Raw genomic sequence first — 23136 nt, forward strand, 5'->3', positions numbered from 1 at the left:
GATCGGCCGGCTGCCCGCAATCTCCCCCATACACAAGGACCAGATCGGCCGGCTGCCCATCGTCTCCCCCATACACAAGGACCAGATCGACCGGCTGCCCGTCATCTCCCCTATACAGAAGGACCAGATCGGCCAGCTGCCCGCTGTCTCCCCCATACACAAGGACCAGATCGGCCGGCTGCCCGCAATCTCCCTCATACACAATGACCAGATCGGCCGGCTGCCCATCGTCTCCCCCATACACAAGGACCAGATCGACCGGCTGCCCGTCATCTCCCCTATACAGAAGGACCAGATCGGCCAGCTGCCCGCTGTCTCCCCCATACACAAAGACCAGATTGTCCGGCACACACTTCAGTAAGAGCTGCTCCTAGGATTGCTACAGAGGCAAATCAGAATCCCCACTTGACTGCAAAAGATCTACAGAAAGATTTAGCAGACTCTGGAGTACATTGTTCTACTGTTCAGAGACACCTGCACAAATATAGCCTTTATGGAAGAGTCATCAGAAGAAAACCTCTTCTGCGTCCTCACGATAAAAAGCGTCAGAAGCATGCAAAAGAACATCTTAACAAGCCTGATACATTATCGAAACAAGTCCTGATGAGAGAGGAGGTTAAAATAGAAATCTGTGGCCACAGTGATCAAATGTATGTGTGGAGAAAAGAACATCTTGCCAACCATTAAGTATGGGGGGTGGATCAATCAGGCTTTGGGGTTGTGTTGCAGCCAATGGCACAGAGTATAGAGAAAAACGGATTCAATGAAATTTCAACAAAGTCTTGATACAAACATAACACCATCTGTAAAAAAAAAATCCATTTGAAAATGGTGCCCGCCACGCCTGAGCAGTAGTAACTATCAGTGTATATAGAGGTGATCCGATAGCTGCTACTGCGCAGGTGCCGGAGTTGCCATCTTGCGAGACAAAAAAAAACCTCCTCCTCCAAGATGGCGCCATCGGCGCCTGCGCAATAGCCGCTATTGGTAATCTGCAAAACCCCTAGTCCATGCCCTCATCATCTCCCGCATTGACTACTGCAACCTCCTGCTCTGTGGCCTCCCCTCTAACACTCTCGCACCCCTCCAATCTATTCTAAACTCTGCTGCCCAACTAATCCACCTGTCCCCCCGCTATTCCCCAGCCTCTCCCCTCTGTCAATCTCTGCACTGGCACCCCATTACCCAAAGACTCTACAACCCTAACCATGACATACAAAGCCACCCACAACCTGTCTCCTCCATACATCTGTGACCTCGTCTCCCGGTACCTACCAGCACGCAACCTCCGATTCTCACAAGATCTCCTTCTCTACTCCCCTCTTATCTCCTGTTCCCACAATCGCATACAAGATTTCTCCCGTGCTTCCCCCCTACTCTGGAACTCTCTACCCCAACACATCAGACTCGCCTACCATAGAAACCTTCAAAAAGAACCTGAAGACCCACCTCTTCCGACAAGCCCACAGCATGCAGTGACCACCGATCGACCAAACCGCTGCACGACCAACTCTACCCTAACCTATTGTATCATCACCCATCCCTTGTAGACAGTGAGCCCTCGCGGGCAAGGTCCTCTCTACTCCTGTATCCTCACCCATCCCGTGTAGATTGTGAGTCCTAGCGGGCAGGGTCCTCTCTCCTCCTGTATCCTCACCCATCCCTTGTAGATTGTTACTATGTCGCTCATTGCTGCCTCGTACACAGCAGTATCACACACCGCAGTACAGACAATGCGGCACATTTTGTGCGCCGCCCTATGACGCGCAGTGCTGTGTATTACATTGGTGATATATAAGTATCGTAATGTCGCATCTGTCCTGTTGGTTATGATTACATCTGTTGCTCCAACATATTCTGCAGCGCTGTACAGAGGGGAGATCAAGCGCCAGGCTGCCTCCCCAAGTACAGGGGCAGTGAGCAAGACGTCACATTATGGCAAGACGGGTATCAATGAGCCGGCGACATCCACGAGAAGACCACCAGGCTAAGTCCAGGACCCCACCCCCATAGTGACTGCATTGTCCCCTCCAAAGCCAGAAAATTAGAAAGTAATAAGAGGAACAATGTAACAGATGAAAGTGATATCAAGCAGGGAAAAAGAAATAGCAAATAATAAAGACACAAAAAGACACAAAAAAACGGCAATCACAATAGTAAAAAAGCAAAAGGAAAAATGGAAAGTGAATGATGCTAATATAATTAGTATGAAGGGACGACGCTACACATCAGTCTTCGTGGCGCTGCGGCCGTCTGCTGGATTCTCTCGTGTCGTATCTTTGGCATGTTATGCTTTTTTTAAAATGAAACTTGAAAAAAAGATTTTGCTATAATAAAAAAAATAGGAAAAAAATCTGCAACAAAAATTGCTACAAATTGCGCAGCCGATGTGAATCCAGCCGCAACCGCTGAGCTCCCAGCTGCTAGAGCACTTGTAGACATTGTAAATTACCCCCTGCACATGGGTGTAATGTGGCCCCACACCGGTACATGGGTGTAATGTGGCCCCACACCGGTACATGGGTGTAATGTGGCCCCACACCGGTACATGGGTATAATGTGGCCCCACACTGGTACATGGGTGTAATGTGGCCCCACACCCGCACATGGGTGTAATGTGGCCCCACACCGGTACATGGGTGTAATGTGGCCCCACACCCGCACATGGTGTAATGTGGCCCCACACATGGGTGTAATGTGGCCCCACACCCGCACATGGGTGTAATGTGGCCCCACACCCGCACATGGGTGTAATGTGGACCCACACCGGTACATGGGTGTAATGTGGCCCCACACCCGCACATGGGTGTAATGTGGCCCCACACATGGGTGTAATGTGGCCCCACACCCGCACATGGGTGTAATGTGGCCCCACACCCGCACATGGGTGTAATGTGGACCCACACCGGTACATGGGTGTAATGTGGCCCCACACATGGGTGTAATGTGGCCCCACACATGGGTGTAATGTGGCCCCACACCCGCACATGGGTGTAAAGTGGCCCCACACTCGCACATGGGTGTAATGTGGCCCCACACCCGCACATGGGTGTAATGTGGCCCCACACCCGCACATGGGTGTAATGTGGACCCACAACGGTACATGGGTGTAATGTGGCCCCACACATGGGTGTAATGTGGCCCCACACATGGATGTAATGTGGCCCCACACCTGCACATGGGTGTAAAGTGGCCCCACACTCGCACATGGGTGTAATGTGGCCCCACTCCCGCACATGGGTGTAATGTGGCCCCGCACATGGGTGTAATGTGGCCCCACACATGCACATGGGTGTAATGTGGACCAACACCTGCACATGGGTGTAATGTGGCCCCACAGATGGGTGTAATGTGGCCCCGCACATGAGTGTAATGTGGCCCCACTCCCGCACATGGGTGTAATGTGGCCCCGCACATGGGTGTAATGTGGCCCCACACATGCACATGGGTGTAATGTGGACCAACACCTGCACATGGGTGTAATGTGGCCCCACAGATGGGTGTAATGTGGCCCCGCACTTGGGTGTAATGTGGCCCCGCACATGGGTGTAATGTGGCCCCACAGTGACACCGAGCTGCAATACACAGACCCCGGACCCCTGTGGAGCATGAACGTCTCCAAGATATGGCACCATATGGTGCAGCGGGTAGCAGCACAGCGCCCGTGTATGGTGCGGATATAGGCTGAGGCTTCTCCATCTGAGACGATATTCAGGTTTCTTATTATCAGGCTATGTGCACACGTTACGGATTTTGCTGCGGATCCGCAGCAGTTTTCCCTGAGTTTACAGTACCATGTAAACCTATGGAAAACAAAATCCGCAGTGCACATGTGGAAAAAAACACGCGGAAACGCAGCGTTGATTATTCCACAGCATGTTCATTCTTTGTGCAGATTCCGCAGCGGTTTACACCTGCTCCATAATAGGAATCTGCAGGTGTAAAACCGCAGGTGGAATCCACACAAAAATCGCGGTAAATCAGCGGTAATTTGGCAGTAAATCCGCAGTCCGGTTTACCTGCGGATTTACCAAAATCAGTCCAGAAAAATCAGCAGAGTAATCCGCAGCGTGTGCACATACCCTAAATGATCTGTAATAAAATGTAATATATACTGGCAACTGACAACACCACATCTGTGGACACGGCGGGGTCGGGTGTCGGGAGGGTCGCCATATAAGCGCCCCACATGTCACATGGTGACGGTGGGGGTATTTGTGGAGATATTTTGGGCGATCGCCCGGCGTCACCGTCCTCGGGGCTGCAGCCTCCTGTACAGAATATATGATGTATGGAAGCAAAAATCAATTGTTACAATTAACCTGATGAGAATGTTACTTTTTATCTGCAGGAAATCTCCATAAATTTATCTTCTGTATTAACCCCAGCAGTGCCAGGAGCAGTGACGGCCGAGCGCCTCTTACCCTCATCCTAATGGAGACAGATCTCATGGACACAAAAGCAATTAATGGATCTGAGATTGATGACTGACAGATCTTAAAGGGACATAGTAACATAGTTAGCCAGGCCGAAAAAAGTCATGTGTCCATCCAGTTCAGCCTATATTCCGTCACAGATCTACGTCCTTCTACAGAACCTAATAATTGTATGATACAATATTGTTCTGCTCCAGGAAGACATCCAGGCCTCTCTTGAACCACTCGACTGAGTTTGCCATCACCACCTCATCAGGCAAGGAATTCCAGATTCTCACAGCCCTAACAGTAAAGAATCGTCTTCTATGTTGGTGGAAAAACCTTCTCTCCTCCAGACGCAGAGAATGCCCCCTTGTGCCCGTCACCTTCCTTGGTATAAACAGATCCTCAGCGAGATATTTGTATTGTCCCCTTATATACTTATACATGGTTATTAGATCGCCCCTCAGTCGTCTATTTCTAGACTAAATAATCCTATTTTTCTAATCTCTCTGGGTATTGTAGTTGCCCCATCCCCTTTATTAATTTTGTTGCCCTCCTTTGTACTCGCTCTAGTTCCATTATATCCTTCCTGAGCACCAGTGACCAAAACTATACAGACTACACGTCTTCTCTCATTGTGCAGGTTTCCTCAGTTATCAGTCACTGACAGTAGGACAGGTGACTACAATCTATTACTCCCTGTTATCAGCCATTACTTGGAGAGTATCACTCCCAGTATCACTCTCAGCATCTCTCCCAGTATCACTCTCAGATCTCTCCCAGTATCACTCTCAGATCTCTCCCAGTATCACTCTCAGCATCACCCCCGCTATCAATCCCGGCATCTCTCCTGGTATCACCCCCGGCATCTCTCCCAGTATCACTCCCGGCATCTCTCCCAGTATCACTCCCGGCATCTCTCCCAGTATCCCTCTCGGCATCACCCCCTGTATCACTCCCAGAATCTCTCCCATTATCACTCCCAGTATCACTCCCGGCATCTCTCCCAGTATCACTCCCGGCATCTCTCCCATTATCACTCCCAGTATCACTCACGGCATCTCTCCCAGTATCACTCCCGGCATCTCTCCCAGTATCACTCTCGGCATCACCCCCCGTATCACTCCCAGCATCTCTCCCAGCATCTCTCCCGGCATCTCTCCTGGCATCACTCCCAGCATCTCTCCCAGTATCATCTTTCCCATTATCACTCATTAGCATCTCTCCCAGTATCACTCCCGGCATCTCTCCCAGTATCACTCCCAGCATCTCTCCCATTATCACTCCCGGCATCTCAACCAGTATCACTCCCAGCATCTCTCCCATTATCACTCCCGGCATCTCTCCCAGTATCACTCCCAGCATCTCTCCCGGTATCACTCTTAGCATCTCTCCCAGTATCACTCCCGGCATCTCTCCCAGTATCACTCCCGGCATCTCTCCCGGTATCACTCCCGGCATCTCTCCCATTATCACTCCCGGCATCTCTCCCAGTATCACTCCCAGCATCTCTCCCGGTATCACTCTTAGCATCTCTCTCAGTATCACTCCCGGCATCTCTCCCAGTATCACTCCCGGCATCTCTCCCAGTATCACTCCCAGCATCTCTCCCGGTATCACTCTCAGCATCTCTCCCGGTATCACTCTTAGCATTTCTCCCAGTATCACTCCCGGCATCTCTGCCATTATCACTAACGGCAACTCTCCCAGTATCACTCCCAGCATCTCACCCGATATCACTCATTAGCATCTCTCCCAGTATCACTCCTGGCATCTCTCCCATTATCACTCCCGGCATCTCTCCCAGTATCACTCCTGGCATCTCTCCCAGTATCACTCCTGGCATCTCTCCCAGTATCACTCTCAGCATCTCTCCCGGTATCACTCTCAGCATCTCTCCCGGTATCACTCTCAGCATCTCTCTCAGTATCACTCTCAGCATCTCTCCCAGTATCACTCCCAGCATCTCTCCCAGTATCAATCCAGGCATCTCTCCCAGTATCACTCTCGGCATCTCTCCCAGTATCACTCCAGGCATCTCTCCCAGTATCACTCCCAGCATCTCTCCCAGTATCACTCCCAGCATCTCTCTCGCTATCACTCTCAGCATCTCTCCCAGTATCAATTTCAGCATCTCTCCCGGTATCACTCTCGGCATCTCTCCCAGTATCACTCTCGGCATCTCTCCCAGTATGACTCTCAGCATCTCTCCCAGTATCACTCCCGGCATCTCTCCCAGTATCACTCTTGGCATCTCTCCCAGTATCTCTTCAGGCATCTCTCCCCAGTATCACTCTCGGCATCTCTCCCAGTATCACTCTCGGCATCTCTCCCAGTATCACTCTCGGCATCTCTCCCAGTATCACTCCCAGCATCTCTCCCTGTATCGCTCTCAGCATCTCTCCCTGTATCACTCTCAGCATCTCTCCCGGGATCATTCTTAGCATCTCTCTCTCCCAGTATCACTCCCAGCATCTCTCCCAGTATCACTCTCGGCATCACCCCCCGTATCACTACCGGCATCTCTCCTGTTATCACTCCTGGCATCTCTCCCAGTATCACTCCCAGCATCTCTCCCGGTATCACTCTTAGCATCTTTCCCAGTATCACTCTCAGCATCTCTCCCAGTATCACTCCCAGCATCTCTCCCAGTATCACTCCCAGCATCTCTCCCGGTTTCACTCCCAGCATCTCTCCCGGTTTCACTCCCAGCATCCCTCCCGGTATCACTCCCAGCATCTCTCCCGGTATCACTCCCAGCATCTCTCCCGGTATCACTCTTAGCAGCTCTCCCAGTATCACTCCCAGCATCTCTCCCGGTATGACTCCCAGCATCTCTCCCGGTATCACTCCCAGCATCCCTCCCGGTATCACTCCCAGCATCTCTCCCGGTATCACTCCCAGTATCTCTCCATAATTGCCGTCTCTTCCCCTCAATCACTTGCCGATTTAGTAAATTTGCCGGATATATAATTCAGTCCATTAAACGGAAAAATAACTTGCAGAAAGCACTTTAACTTCCAGATCCCTGGAAAAAAAATCCCAGTCACTTAGAGGAGGAGGAGGATGGGGGTGATGATCACCTAGGTGATCTCACTACAACTTTAGAGCAGACATATGGTGGGAGGAGGAGGAGGGGGACAATTCTGCGCTCATTAACCCCGTCCCCCTCCTAAATTTCAAATGGAAATGTCCTTACAGTAAATCCACTGAGCTCCAGAAACAGGTCGGTGGGAGCTGTCGGCTTTTAGGAACTAATGTCGGCTTTTAGGGACTAATGTTGACTTTCTGGCTATGGAGCGAATATGGAGATAAGCGGCGGAGTGGACGGAGCGGGATCAGCTGTCGCCCCCACAACTTACAGCTTTAAAGGGGCCATTGTTATGTGAGATAAAAACAAACAGAAGAAGCCACGCCGGCATCAATATTCATCCCGGCCCTATTTACATATATATTGAAGAGCATCTATAATGCATCACGGAGGTCGCCGGCAGCAGCAGCAGCCCACCTACCGTCCTCCTTGTCTAGCACCATCATTTCAGGAGTCCGTCCCGGGGTCACTGCTCGATCTCCGACACAGCTCTGGGAAAACAGCAATGATGAACCACAGGCGACCGGGCAGAGCGTCCGCAGGAGCCGGGCAGAGAGTCCGCAGGCGGCCGGGCAGAGAGTCCGCAGGTGGCCAGGCAGAGAGTCCGCAGGCGGCCGGGCAGAGAGTCCGCAGGCGGCCGGGCAGAGAGTCCGCAGGCGGCCGGGCAGAGAGTCCGCAGGTGGCCAGGCAGAGAGTCCGTAGGGGCCAGGCAGAGAGTCCGCAAGCGGCCGGGCAGAGAGTCAGCAGGGGCCAGGCAGGGAGTCCGCAGGCGGCCGGGCAGAGAGTCAGCAGGGGCCAGGCAGAGTCCTCAGGCGGCAGGAGAGTCCACAGGGGCTGGGCAGTGAGTCCGCAGGCGGCAGAGGAGAGAGTCCGCAGGGGCCGGGCAGAGAGTCCGCAGGTTGCCGAGCAGAGAGTCCGCAGGCAGAGAGTCAGCAGGGGCCGGGCAGTGAGTCCGCAGGCGGCAGAGGAGAGAGTCTGCAGGGGCCGGGCAGAGAGTCCGCAGGGGCCGGGCAGAGAGTCCGCAGGCAGAGAGTCCGCAGGGGCCGGGCAGAGTCCGCAGGCGGCAGAGCAGAGAGTCCGCAGGCAGAGAGTCCGCAGGGGCCGGGCAGAGTCCGCAGGCGGCAGAGCAGAGAGTCCGCAGGCAGAGAGTCCGCAGGGGCCGGGCAGAGTCCGCAGGCGGCAGAGCAGAGAGTCCGCAGGCAGAGAGTCCGCAGGGGCCGGGCAGTGAGTCCGCAGGCGGCAGAGCAGAGAGTCCGCAGGCAGAGAGTCAGCAGGGGCCGGGCAGTGAGTCCGCAGGCGGCAGAGGAGAGAGTCTGCAGGGGCCGGGCAGAGAGTCCGCAGGCGGCAGAGCAGAGAGTCCGCAGGCAGAGAGTCCGCAGGGGCCGGGCAGAGTCCGCAGGCGGCAGAGCAGAGAGTCCGCAGGCAGAGAGTCCGCAGGCAGAGAGTCCGCAGGCAGAGAGTCCGCAGGCAGAGAGTCCGCAGGCGGCAGAGCAGAGAGTCCACCGTCGCCGCCAACCACTGGCTCTCTGATTACCCACTTGTCCAGCCCGGGGCCTCAGCTTGATGACATCCCGCAGGGAAGCGCTTCACGAGCACAAAGCGATCTCGCCCCAGTCCACCGGCGAGGAGCGGAGCTCAGGGCTCTGCCGGGAACCGCCGGCCACAACCATCTGTGTCCCCGGAGCGGCCGCTTCTTCACCAGTGTCTGCCCCCGGTGACGGCTGGATCCTTCCCCGAGACACCCGGCAGCGAAGCTCACAATCAACCAGAGCGAAGAAAAGGCGAAAAGGGGGAAAAGAAGAAAAAGGAGGCGCGGAGGAACCGGGTGCTGCCGCTGGTGCCGGTGCTGCCGCCGGTCCTGGTGCTGCCGCCGGTCCTGGTGCTGCCGCTGGTGCCGGTACTGCCGCCGGTCCTGGTGCTGCCGCCTCTGTCCTCAGCTTTGTACTCGTCTCGTGCTGCTGAATAAATCCCGTCTCTTCCCATAGACCTTCATCTACTGACACGGTGTAATGTGACTGAAGCGGCTCAGAGGCGCCACCTGCCGCCGGCACCGCGCTATGACCGCAGCCAGTGCCGGGGACAACGCGGAGCTCAGCGGACGCTTCTTGTTGATGTAAATAAGAAACTGTAGCATTAACCCCTTAGTGACAGAGCCAATTTGGTACTTAATGACCGAGCCAATTTTTACAATTCTGACCACTGTCACTTTATGAGGTTATAACTCTGGAACGCTTCAACAGATCCTGCTGATTCTGAGATTGTTTTCTCGTGACATATTGTACTTCATGTTAGTGGTAACATTTCTTCGATATTACTTGCGTTTATTTATTAAAAAAATGGAAATATGGCGAAAATTTTGAAAATTTTGCAATTTTCAAAATTTGAATTTTTATTCCCTTACATCAGAGAGATATGTCACACAAAATGGTCAATAAATAACATTTCCCATATGTCTACTTTACATCAGCACAATTTTGGAAAAAAAAAAAAAAATATTAGGGAGTTATAAGGGTTAAAATTTGACCAGCAATTTCTTATTTTTACAGCAAAATTTACTAAACCATTTTTTTTAGGGACCACCTCACATTTGAAGTAAGTTTGAGGGGTCTATATGGCTGAAAATACCCAAAAGTGACACCATTCTAAAAACTGCACCCCTCAAGGTGCGCAAAACCACATTCAAGAAGTTTATTAACCCTTCAGGTGCTTCACGAGAGCTAAAGCAATGTGAAAGGAAAAAATGAACATTTTACTTTTTTTCACAAACATTTTACTTCAGAACCAATTTTTTTTATTTTCATAAGTGTAAAAAAAGAAAATGAACCACATAATTTGTTGTGCAATTTGTCCGGAGAATGTCGATATGTCATATGTGGGGAAGGACCACTTTTTGGGTGCACAGCAGAGCTCCGAAGGGAAAGAGCGCCATTTGACTTTTTCAACACAGAATTCCCTGGAATTGAGATCGAACACCATGTCGCGTTTGGAGAGCCGCTGATGCGCCTAAACAGTGGAAACCCCCCACAAGTGACCCCATTTTGGAAACTAGACCCCCTAAGGAACTTATCTAGGTGTGTGGTCAACACTTTGAACCCCCAAGTGCTTCACACAAGTTTATAACGTAGAGCCGAAAAAATTAAAAATCTTTTTTTTTTCACAAGAATGATCTTTTCACCCCCAATTTTTTATTTTCCCAAGGGTAGCAAGAGAAATTGGTTCCCAAAAGTTGTTGTGCAATTTGTCCTGAGTATGTCGATACCCCGTATGTGGGGGTAAACCTCTGTTTGGGTGCACAGTAGAGCTCAGAAGGGAAGGAGCGCCATTTGGCTTTTTCAACATAGAATTCCCTGGAATTGAGATCGGACACCATGTCGCGTTTGGAGAGGCGCTGATGTGCCTAAACAGTGGAAACCCCCCACAAGTGACCCCATTTTGGAAACTAGACCCCCTAAGGAACTTATCTAGGCATGTGGTCAACACTTTGAACCCCCAAGTGCTTCACACAAGTTTATAACATAGAGCCGAAAAAATTAAAAATCATTTTTTTTTCACAAGAATGATCTTTTCACCCCCAAGTTTTTATTTTCCCAAGGGTATCAAGAGAAATTGGTTCCCAAAAGTTGTTGTGCAATTTGTCCTGAGTATGTCGATACCCCGTATGTGGGGGTAAACCTCTGTTTGGGTGCACAGTAGAGCTCAGAAGGGAAGGAGCGCCATTTGGCTTTTTCAACATAGAATTCCCTGGAATTGAGATCGGACACCATGTCGCGTTTGGAGAGGCGCTGATGTGCCTAAACAGTGGAAACCCCCCACAAGTGACCCCATTTTGGAAACTAGACCCCCTAAGGAACTTATCTAGGCATGTGGTCAACACTTTGAACCCCCAAGTGCTTCACACAAGTTTATAACATAGAGCCGAAAAAATTAAAAATCATTTTTTTTTCACAAGAATGATCTTTTCACCCCCAAGTTTTTATTTTCCCAAGGGTATCAAGAGAAATTGGTTCCCAAAAGTTGTTGTGCAATTTGTCCTGAGTATGTCGATACCCCGTATGTGGGGGTAAACCTCTGTTTGGGTGCACAGTAGAGCTCAGAAGGGAAGGAGCGCCATTTGGCTTTTTCAACATAGAATTCCCTGGAATTGAGATCGGACACCATGTCGCGTTTGGAGAGGCGCTGATGTGCCTAAACAGTGGAAACCCCCCACAAGTGACCCCATTTTGGAAACTAGACCCCCTAAGGAACTTATCTAGGCATGTGGTCAACACTTTGAACCCCCAAGTGCTTCACACAAGTTTATAACATAGAGCCGAAAAAATTAAAAATCATTTTTTTTTCACAAGAATGATCTTTTCACCCCCAATTTTTTATTTTCCCAAGGGTAGCAAGAGAAATTGGTTCCCAAAAGTTGTTGTGCAATTTGTCCTGAGTATGTCGATACCCCGTATGTGGGGGTAAACCTCTGTTTGGGTGCACAGTAGAGCTCAGAAGGGAAGGAGCGCCATTTGGCTTTTTCAACATAGAATTCCCTGGAATTGAGATCGGACACCATGTCGCGTTTGGAGAGGCGCTGATGTGCCTAAACAGTGGAAACCCCCCACAAGTGACCCCATTTTGGAAACTAGACCCCCTAAGGAACTTATCTAGGCATGTGGTCAACACTTTGAACCCCCAAGTGCTTCACACAAGTTTATAACATAGAGCCGAAAAAATTAAAAATCATTTTTTTTTCACAAGAATGATCTTTTCACCCCCAAGTTTTTATTTTCCCAAGGGTATCAAGAGAAATTGGTTCCCAAAAGTTGTTGTGCAATTTGTCCTGAGTATGTCGATACCCCGTATGTGGGGGTAAACCTCTGTTTGGGTGCACAGTAGAGCTCAGAAGGGAAGGAGCGCCATTTGACTTTTTCAACATAGAATTCCCTGGAATTGAGATCGGACACCATGTCGCGTTTGGAGAGGCGCTGATGTGCCTAAACAGTGGAAACCCCCCACAAGTGACCCCATTTTGGAAACTAGACCCCCTAAGGAACTTATCTAGGCATGTGGTCAACACTTTGAACCCCCAAGTGCTTCACACAAGTTTATAACATAGAGCCGAAAAAATTAAATATCATTTTTTTTTCACAAGAATGATCTTTTCACCCCCAATTTTTTATTTTCCCAAGGGTAGCAAGAGAAATTGGTTCCCAAAAGTTGTTGTGCAATTTGTTCTGAGTATGTCGATACCCCGTATGTGGGGGTAAACCTCTGTTTGGGCGCACTGCGGAGCTTGGAAGGGAAGGAGCGCCGTTTGACTTTTTAATCTCTTAATTGTGAGAGCGGACGCCATTTTGGGTTTGTAGATGTGCCTAACAGCAGAAACCCCCCACAACTGACCCTGTTTTGGAAACTACACCCCTCAAAGAATTTAATCAGGGGTATATTGAGCAATTTGAACCCACATGTACGACACAGAGTTTGATAACATTAGGTCGGCATACTGAAAAAATTCATTTTTTTCCACGAGAATCTTGTTTTAGACCTGAATGTCTCACTTTTTCAGAAATAACATCAAAAAGTGGACCCCACAATTCGTTACCCACTTTATTATGAGTGCAGCGATATCCCATATGTAGTCAAAAAGTTCTGTTTGGACAAATGGCAGGGCTTGGACAGAAAGGGGCACAATGTGACAAATTTGGCTTTATTTGAAATTGAAGATCCAGGACCCATTCAAAGCTTCTAGAGATATTGAGCAAAAAAGAAAATCCTTCCAGGAATTATTACTCACAAAGTGAGGCATGCTCCTAAAACACTTTGGCTGACTATAAAATTGGTCTTGCTAACAAAACAGTTGTCCCGCATTTGCGTATATTGTAGCAGGAAGAATAAACTGTACTGGAATGAAGGGCAAAATGTGTAGCAAAATGCAGCCAACTATGTGGCAAAGCGGAGTTTGTTCCAAAGATGAAAGAACACCATCAGGGCTAGAATGGCACAGCAGACACTTTCAGAGACTGGTCGTACAACGTCCTTTTAGCTCCATCAATCCCTATATGGGGACAAATGTGCCAATAGACGTGGTACACCATAGCAAGCTCCCACCCGCCAAGGTCAGAACCGCTATATGCACAAAACAACCAGTTCTCTATAGAAAGTATTGTCTGGTACCAGAGGTTCGGCAAGAACCATAAAGTAAAGCCCATAGTGTATAAGTACGGAACTTCCTAATTTTTTTTAGAAATCCTACAATAAAATGATCATGCCCGTATCATCAGCATAAATATAAGTAATATAAATGGAAGCCAAAGTTTTGTGTAGCAAGACAGTCATAAAAAATGGTCAAAAATAGATAAATGGTCAAAAATGTTTGTGAGTAATCAAGTCCTAGAATTCATTTTCAGATGATCTCACTTTTCAAGATCATTTCTGGGGTCCACATTCTAACGCTTATTGACATGGGTACGTGGACGAGAATTTGTTGGAATAGTAGTTTGGCATGGGATTGATCAAGTTCTAGAATTGTCAGATGACCTGACTTTGCAAGAACATTTGTGGGGTCCACACTCTAGAGCGTACAGACGTGGGTACGTGGATGAGAATTTGTTGGGATAGTAGTTTGGTATGGGATTGGTCAAGTTCTGGAATTAATTATGAAATGGGGTAAAATGGGATCTACTAATTAAAATAATATTTATCAATTGTTCCAAATTGTACTACTTGGGCCACTAAGCAGAAAATAAAAATTATTGAAAAAAAAAAACCAAACTAATAATTGTAGGTGGTGTGGTAGGTCTCAAAACAGGGGGAGATACAAAGGCCTGGTTGGGATGGGCATGTGGGGCAATAGAATCGGGAATCACTCCGTCTGCCATGCTTTCTGCAGACTCGGCACCTTTTTTGAGGATACCTTTGGGTGGGAGTGACAGGGACAGGGTGAGGAAAATGGCGTTCTGAAAGTCTCCGGGAATCCTCAGAGTCGAAGGCTTCCCCCGGTGCCATGGACTCAAATATGAGGCTCTCTATAATTTTTTCCTGAAAGTGCAGGAACGTAAGTGGGCCTTGTGATTTTTTATATAGGACAAAACTGTTATAAGTGGCAGTTTGGATTAGATAGATTGCCACCTTTTTATACCATGCCCTGGTCTTCCTCTTGACCAGGTATGGTTGCAGAACCTGGTCTGACAAGTCTACGCCACCCATGTGTTTGTTGTAGTCTGTGACGCAGACAGGTTTTTCTTTGTCCCTGGTGGCACCCCTCTCTCTGACCGTCACAGTGGTGTCCGTATGCAGTGTGGAAAGCATGAAGACGTCCTTCCTGTCTTTCCACTTCACTGCAAGAAGTTGGTCGCTTGCAAGTGAAAATGACGCCCCCCTCTCCAAGCGTCTGGACACCAACTGTGACGGAAGCCCCACTCTATTTTTCCTCACTGTCCCACAGGCCCCTGTATTTGCAGCATGGAGGGATTTGTATAGGGGGATGCTCGTATAATAATTGTCCGTGTACACGTGGTACCCTTGATTGAGAAAGGGCGTCATTAGCTCCCAGACAATTTTGCCTGGGATACCAATTGTCTGGGGGCAGTTTGGGGGGTTAATTTGGCGGTCCCTACCTTCATAAATTAAAAAGGTGGACGTGTACCCTGATGAGCTCTCGCATGCTTTATATAATTTTACACCGTATTTGGCTCTCTTGGAGGGAATAAATTGGCGGAATGACAGACGGCCCTTGTAGCTCATCAAGGACTCGTCGACTGCCACATTTTGCTCTGGGGTATAGGAATTTAGAAAGGAAGTTTTTAGGAGGGAAATTAGGGGTCTTAATTTATTTAGCCGATCGTAGTTGGGGTCAGTTCTTGGGAGGGCTTGGGAATTGTCACTAAAGTGGAGGAATCTCATCAGGGCTTCGTAACGGACTCGGGACATGATGGCTGCAAATACAGGGGTGCAGTGGACAGCTTTTGTTGCCCAGTAAGAGCGGAGAGTGGGTTTTTTGACTATACCCATATTCAGGGTGAGGCCTAAGAATTTTTTTATTTCGGGGACATTTGTGGGGATCCAGGAACGGGAATGAAAGGCATTGGGTTTTTGGGAAATATACTGGCGGGCATATAGGTTGGTTTGGTGGACGATTAATTGCAGGACTTCGGGGCTAATGAAAATTTCAAAAAAATCAATGGGGGTAAAATTGGCGACATTTACTTTTATTCCAGGGACTGCAGAAAAAGGGGGAATTTGAGGGGAAAATGAGGTGTCATTATACCACAGCGGTGGGGGCACTGCGGTACTTGGTCCTGCCTCTGAAGCTTCAGCAGTGACGACCGACTCCATCGGGCCGGGGGATCCCGTGGAGGAAGAGTCGTCATCACTGTCTGAAAGCTGCTCAGCTTCAGAGGCAGATTCTGTTTCACTGCCGGAGCTGCCGGAGCAAAGCAGGCTGTAAGCTTGCTCCGCGCTGAACGTTCTGCGGGCCATTTTATTTATTTCCAACCCCAACACCAACCCTAACCCTAACCCTAACCCTAACCCTAACCCTAACCCTAACCCTAACAAAAAATTTAAAAAAAAATTATATATATATATTTTTTTTATTTTTTATTTTTTTTTTATAATCCCCTGCTTATGATGCAGGGATTACGGAGAACGGGGGTGGATAAATTCGATGCTGGCGGATATGGAAATGGCTTTTTTTATTACTGACAGGGCAGCGCTTGATATGTAGTCTCTCTCTCTTCTCTCCCAGAACAACTACAAGGAGAGAAGAGAGAGGTACATCCCAAGTGCTGCCATGTTTATAAAACATTTGGGGTTTTGATCACTGTGATAGGACATATCACAGTAATCAAAACCCAGCAGCCTATGAGAAAATTCTCACAGGTTGCTGGGTCTCTGCTGGCAGATCATGGCAGGCGTACTGCGCATGCGCCCGCCATTTTCTTCCAGCAGAGAAGAAGAAGGGGGGCCGGGAGCTGTGGGCTGGGGACCCGGGAGCTGTGGGCTGTGGGCTGTGGACCGGAGACACACCGGAGGCATGGTGGGGGGCTCTGGGGACTCTATTTCTCTCCCTTCTGATGTACGATCACATCAGAGGGGAGAGAAATGAAAAGCACACTTTTTTTTTTTTTTTACAAACTATATGCAGCGATCGCAACCCCGGGGGTCTGTAAAGACCCCCGGGATTGCGATCGCTCCAGGGGTCGGTAAAAACCGACCCCAATACAATGCGGGGAGGCTGGGTTCTGGCGGCCGGAGTTAACTTTCGGCGGGCGCATCTGCTCATGCGCCCGCCATTTTGGAGCCGTGAGAGGAAGGAGGAGGGTCGGGGACCGGAGGGGGGACTTTTACGGTACATAAGGTACCGTGGGGGGCTCGGGGGACCCTATTTCTCTCCCCTCTAATGTGCGATCACATTAGAGGGGAGAGAAAGAAAGCGCAAGTCCGGATTTTTTTTTTTTTTTGCGATCGCCGGTAAACGGTTAATTACCGGCGATCGCAAAAGCGGGGTCGGTAAAAACCGACCCGAATCATGTTCTCTGGGGTCTCGGCTACCCCCGGCAGCCGAGACCCCGGAGAAAATCGGACTGTGGGGGGCGCTATACACTTTTTCCACAGCGCCGTTAATTAACGGCGCTGTGGTTTAAGTACCCTTAGCGGCCGCCGTTAAAAGGCGTATCGGCGGTCGTTAAGGGGTTAAACAACAATGTATCAATTCTCCCTCCTGATCATCAGCAGCAAAAGTGACTGCACCCGGAGGTGAATCTACAGTCAGAGGCTCCTTCCAAGGCAGCCCTAGCACTTCTCACAGCTGAGGGGTTGTTACAGTTACACCCCACCCGCCCCGTTCTGGCTCCTGCCCAGGATACATTTTGCCTCCACTGATACTAAGGTCGCCGACTTGACAATTTATTTTTTCTGGACAGATTATCAAAAAATCTCAGACGATGTTTTGATGGACACATTGAAAAACTGCAATAAATCCTTATAATTCTAAGTGATCGTCTGCAGCCCAGAATCCTGGTATCAGCCATCAGTCGCTGTCACTAGAAACTGGAAAAGGAGGATTACAGACAAAAGTATCTGGAGAAATTTCTTTGGCTTCAAAAAAATCAAAGACAGAATAATGTAGAATGGAGATGTGAAAAATATTATGTGTAGATCCCGAGCTTTAGGATCTAGTGACTGGATGTCAGTCGCTGTCTGTCACATGGTCCCTACAGGACCCTCCCCTTTCGGCAGGTCCCTCCCCTTTCTACAGGCCCCTCCCCCTTCTGCAGGCCCCTCCTCTCAGTCAGTGATGCTTCCATGAGCAGAGCTGCAGTGTAAAGCATGGAGGACTATAACCCGCCGGAGCCTCTGATGAGACGGGGTCTTTAGAGGAGGTCTACAGAAAGCAGCTACAGTCCCCCATTGTGGCTGTGTCCTAACACGTTACTTTCTTTCTAGTCCACTTTCTATTGGTCGGTAATCTGACTATAAAGACAATTGTGGAATCCATAATCGCCATAATCGGGCTGTCTCTGAAATCTCATTTATTCCACCAGCAATGATGAGATTGGATGATGATGATGATGATGATGATGATGATGATGGGACGGCTGCGATCATTCACACCTGCCTGACATATTCACCAGGTGGAAGCGCAGCGCCTCCCCCACCGCCACAATCTAGGGAACATCTATGATTAGAATTAGTTGCTGTTTTTCATAAAGCAAATTCTAGGTGCTGCATCCTCTTAACAAATCCCCCGAGACGTTCCTGACAGGCGTAATGTATGAGGCGGCGCGCACACAACATCTGGCAACATAGTGACTGGGTAATTAGCAAGAAAAAGTCCGAAGAACAAGAAAAAGAATATTAATGTTACAGCTAGTTATAATGTATAACTTCCCTGGGGGCAGCTGCAATGCACGTATATACTCCCCTCATGTTGTTTGTATATATGGGGTATATATGGGATACATAGGGGGTATACACTCACTGGCCACTTTATTAGGTACACCTGTCCAACTTCTTGTTAACACTTAATTTCTAATCAGCCAATCACATGGCGGCAACTCAGTGCATTTAGGCATGTAGACATGGTCAAGACAATCTCCTGCAGTTCAAACCGAGCATCAGTATGGGGAAGAAAGGTGATTTGAGTGCCTTTGAACGTGGCATGGTTGTTGGTGCCAGAAGGGCTGGTCTGAGTATTTCAGAAACTGCTGATCTACTGGGATTTTCACGCACAACCATCTCTAGGGTTTACAGAGAATGGTCCGAAAAAGAAAAAAAATCCAGTGAGCGGCAGTTCTGTGGGCGGAAATGCCTTGTTGATGCCAGAGGTCAGAGGAGAATGGGCAGACTGGTTCGAGCTGATAGAAAGGCAACAGTGACTCAAATCGCCACCCGTTACAACCAAGGTAGGCCTAAGAGCATCTCTGAACGCACAGTGCGTCGAACTTTGAGGCAGATGGGCTACAGCAGCAGAAGACCACACCGGGTACCACTCCTTTCAGCTAAGAACAGGAAACTGAGGCTACAATTTGCACAAGCTCATCGAAATTGGACAGTAGAAGATTGGAAAAACGTTGCTTGGTCTGATGAGTCTCGATTTCTGCTGCGACATTCGGATGGTAGGGTCAGAATTTGGCATAAACAACATGAAAGCATGGATCCATCCTGCCTTGTATGGAGCATCTTTGGGATGTGCAGCCGACAAATCTGCGGCAACTGTGTGATGCCATCATGTCAATATGGACCAAAATCTCTGAGGAATGCTTCCAGCACCTTGTTGAATCGATGCCACGAAGAATTGAGGCAGTTCTGAAGGCAAAAGGGGGTCCAACCCGTTACTAGCATGGTGTACCTAATAAAGTGGCCGGTGAGTGTATATGGGGTATACATGGTGTACATAGGGGTATATGTGGTGTATATTGGGGTATACAAGTTATACATGGTGTACATGGGGGTATATATGGAGTACATAGAGGGTACGTATACATATGGCAGCTGCAATGAATCAGAAACAATGCTCAGAAAAGTGTCAATAAACAAACACTCTCTAGGTATTACCCCTCCCCCACAGACCAGAGAGTGACAGGAGAGCTATGTACAGAAATGGATCCATGTATAGCTCTGCTGACCCCGCCCTCCAATGATAATGAGATGACTCTGCTGACCCTGCCCTCTAATGATAATGAGATTACTCTGCTGACCCTGCCCTCTAATGATAAGATGATTCTGCTGACCCTGCCCTCTAATGATAATGAGATGACTCTACTGACCCTGTCCTCTAATGAAAATAACATGACTCTGCTGACCCCTCCCTCTAATGATAATGACTTGACTGCTGACCCCACCCTCTAATGATAATAAGATGACTCTGCTGACCCTGCACTCTAATGTAATGAGATGACTCTGCTGACCCTGCACTCTAATGATAATAAGATGACCCTGCTGATCCCGCCCTCTAATGGTAATGAGATGACTCTGCTGACCCTGTTTTCTAATGAAAATAAGATGACTCTGCTGACCCCTCCCTCTAATGATAATGACATGACTGCTGACCCCGCCCTCTAATGATAATAAGATGACTCTGCTGACCCTGTCCTCTAATGAAAATAAGATGACTCTGCTGACCCCTCCCTCTAATGATAATGACTTGACTGCTGACCCCGCCCTCTAATGATAAGATGACTCTGCTGACCCTGCACTCTAATGTAATGAGATGACACTGCTGACCCTGCACTCTAGTGTTAATAAGATCACTCTGCTGACCTTGCACTCTAATGATAATAAGATGACCCTGCTGATCCCGCCCTCTAATGATAATGAGATTACTCTGCTGACCCTGTCCTCTAATGATAATAAGATGACCCTGCTGATCCCGCCCTCTAATGGTAATGAAATGTGGCAAAAGTTTATTCCATCGGGGACATTTATGGAATCTTGTGGATTTGCGATGAATGAGAAAGAATTACCTAATACTAAATAGTCACATTTGTCAGTAAAGAGAAAATATAAAATAACAATATACCGGTAAATTAGGAAAAAAATATTTTTTTTTTTTCCAATTTCACCCTCCAGATTCTACATGATGCAAAATTGACTTTATCTCATGAATGTATTCCCAGCTCTCATCTCTGGCTCCATTCACTGACATTTAATAAAAGGTACCTGAATATTTGTTGTCTCCCCCTCAGCTGTGCCTCCCCAGTCCTGACATGTGTGCAAGCAACATTTACATTACAATGTTTCACCCCTGCATGAGACCAGTTAGGCGATGTGCAGACGTCAGGATTTCTTGCAGAAATTTTCCTGACAAAAAACGGACATTTCTGCCAGAAAACCGCATGCGTTTTTTTTTTTTTTCATGCGTCTTTGACGCGTTTTTGACACGTTTTTGGTGCGTTTTTTTGTGCGTTTTTTTTCCAAATGCATATAATTGCGGGAAAAACGCGGAAAATCCGCAAAATTAATGAACATGCTGCTTTTTTTACCGCGATGCATTATTTTCGTGGAAAAAAAACGCACCATGTGCACAAAACATGCAGAATGCATTCTAAATTTATAGGATGCATAATGTATGCGTTTTTAATGAGTTTTTATAGTGTTTTTATCGTGAAAAAACGTGAAAAAAACGCAAAAAAACCTGAACGTGTGCACATACCCTTACTGCAAAAACTGAGCAATGTTCCACCTTCCCACTTGCAGGTTTTGTTCAGTATTGTGTGTGAATATTTGCAGCTAAAGATAATCTTTCAGCAGGTTTTTGCAAATTAATCTGAGAGCAGCACTTGCTGGGCGGTGTGCTGCAACACAATCATTGTGTTATCAGCAGGAAAATATCATTGCAAGACTAGTTCTCTGGTGCACATTAGTCCAGCTAAACTTTGTAACCCCACCCCCATCACTGATTGGCAGCTTGCTGAGAATGTACACAGAGCTGCCAATCAGGTGTGTGGGCGGGGTTATACAGGGCTCAGCATTCTGAGCACTGCTACATCTATAGCAGAGAAAACAGAGATTTTATCAAAACTGCAGCAAGCAGTCCAGTAAGTGACATATCGCTGGAATCAGGGTCTCAGCTCCTACATGGTGCTACTCTCAGATTACATAGAAAAAACCTGCTGACAGTTTCCATTTAAAGCCAAGCATGGAATATTGACAAAGTAAAAGTATAATGGAGAGATTTACTTCTCCTTCACGTTTTGGAGACTCTATTAGTTATATGCTTTAATAAATCAACAGTGCAAGTGAGGATAAGAAATTTTGTAATGCATCTAATTAGAAAAAATTACCTTTTTCCTTGTCACTTTTTGCCTGCTGTACTGATGATTCACTCTCCAAATCTGCTCAGATCTGTCTACAAATCTGTCTGCAACAAAGGATCAGATTACACCTGCTTGCTATATATATTATATATAAAACTCTGTGGAGAGGAGAGAAGCTGGAGGGAAATGCAGTAAAAGTAGAAGTATGCAAGGAGAAACTGCTGAGGTTTGAGGTGTAGGTGGAAAAACTGCAGGGTACAAGTCATATAATGGCCACAAATAATGTTATTCTCATGTACGCTTATTCTATCAAACTTTCTAAAAATATATATATATAATGAAAAAATATGGTCAAAAGTTTGAATTTCCCATTATAAGTGTAAAAAATAAAAAGTAATAATTATAATAAAAAAAAGAAAAGAGAAGAAAAATAATCATAAATACATGAAATAAATAAAAATGAAATCCAGTGTAACCTCTCCACGCGATCATCTCTAGAACCAGATCTTCCAACATCCAGACCAGATGCCTGGTGATAATGTGCCAGCGCCCCCATATCTGTGCTGGCGAACCCCCCTAGGAGACCATCTTATAAGAAAAGCGAAGAGGCCTCCCTGGAATAAGAACTCCTGATAATCTCCATGATGTTAGACCCAGTGATGAGATTAGTACTTATGATGACATGATAGAGCATGTTATATAATAGCACTGTCGGCTCGCGCTTTATTCCGCAGCTTCTACGGACGGGTAACAACTTTGCCTTGTGGCGGCCTCTGGCAGGGACAGGGTTAACTCTATGCGGTGGTTTCTCTCGGTACATGTAACTAATCGTGTTGTTGCTGCTCGTCTGTGTGACATAAAGGCGAGTGACAGGTTTACGATGCATCGTAATAAGTCAAATATTTCCACATAAAGATTACTCTACCCAAAAATAAAAGGATTCTGCCAAGTCCGGTTTTATACGGTGACGAAACAAACAAAAGCGCGAGCGATGCTGCCCGACTGTGAGGCTGCCCGACTGTGAGGCTGCCCGACTGTGAGGCTGCCCGACTGTGAGGCTGCCCGACTGTGAGGCTGCCCGACTGTGAGGCTGCCCGACTGTGAGGCTGCCCGACTGTGAGGCTCATAAAAACGTTTTGGAGCTTTATAGAAGAAAGATAATTAGAAAAATATGTAAAGGGAAATTACATTTTGTGAGATAGATAATAGATGATATATAGATAATAGATAGATAGATAATTAATAGATGGATAATAGATAGATAGATGATAGATAATATATAAATAGATAGATAATAGATGATAGATTATAGATAGATGATAGATAATAGATAGATAGATAATAGATGATAGATTATAGATAGATGATAGATAATAGATAGATAGATAAT

At 47.7% G+C, this 23136-nt stretch overlaps 1 protein-coding gene across 3 annotated transcripts in view; it reads right to left on the reverse strand.

The window, feature by feature from the left end:
* Positions 1-23136, reverse strand: part of LMO1 (LIM domain only 1) — a 117836-nt gene that overhangs the window by 82559 nt on the left and 12141 nt on the right. The window contains exon 1 of one of the 3 annotated variants that reach the window (XM_077286615.1): positions 7931-8090. The exons of the other annotated variants lie outside the window; for them this stretch is intronic. Within the exon in view, the coding sequence (XP_077142730.1) occupies positions 7931-7955 (25 nt within the window). The 5' untranslated portion in view covers positions 7956-8090. Of the gene's footprint in view, positions 1-7930; positions 8091-23136 lie in introns of those variants that run through there. 3 annotated transcript variants of the gene reach the window in all.

Source organism: Ranitomeya variabilis, chromosome 2 (assembly GCF_051348905.1).
Source record: "Ranitomeya variabilis isolate aRanVar5 chromosome 2, aRanVar5.hap1, whole genome shotgun sequence".
NCBI lineage: Eukaryota > Metazoa > Chordata > Amphibia > Anura > Dendrobatidae > Ranitomeya > Ranitomeya variabilis.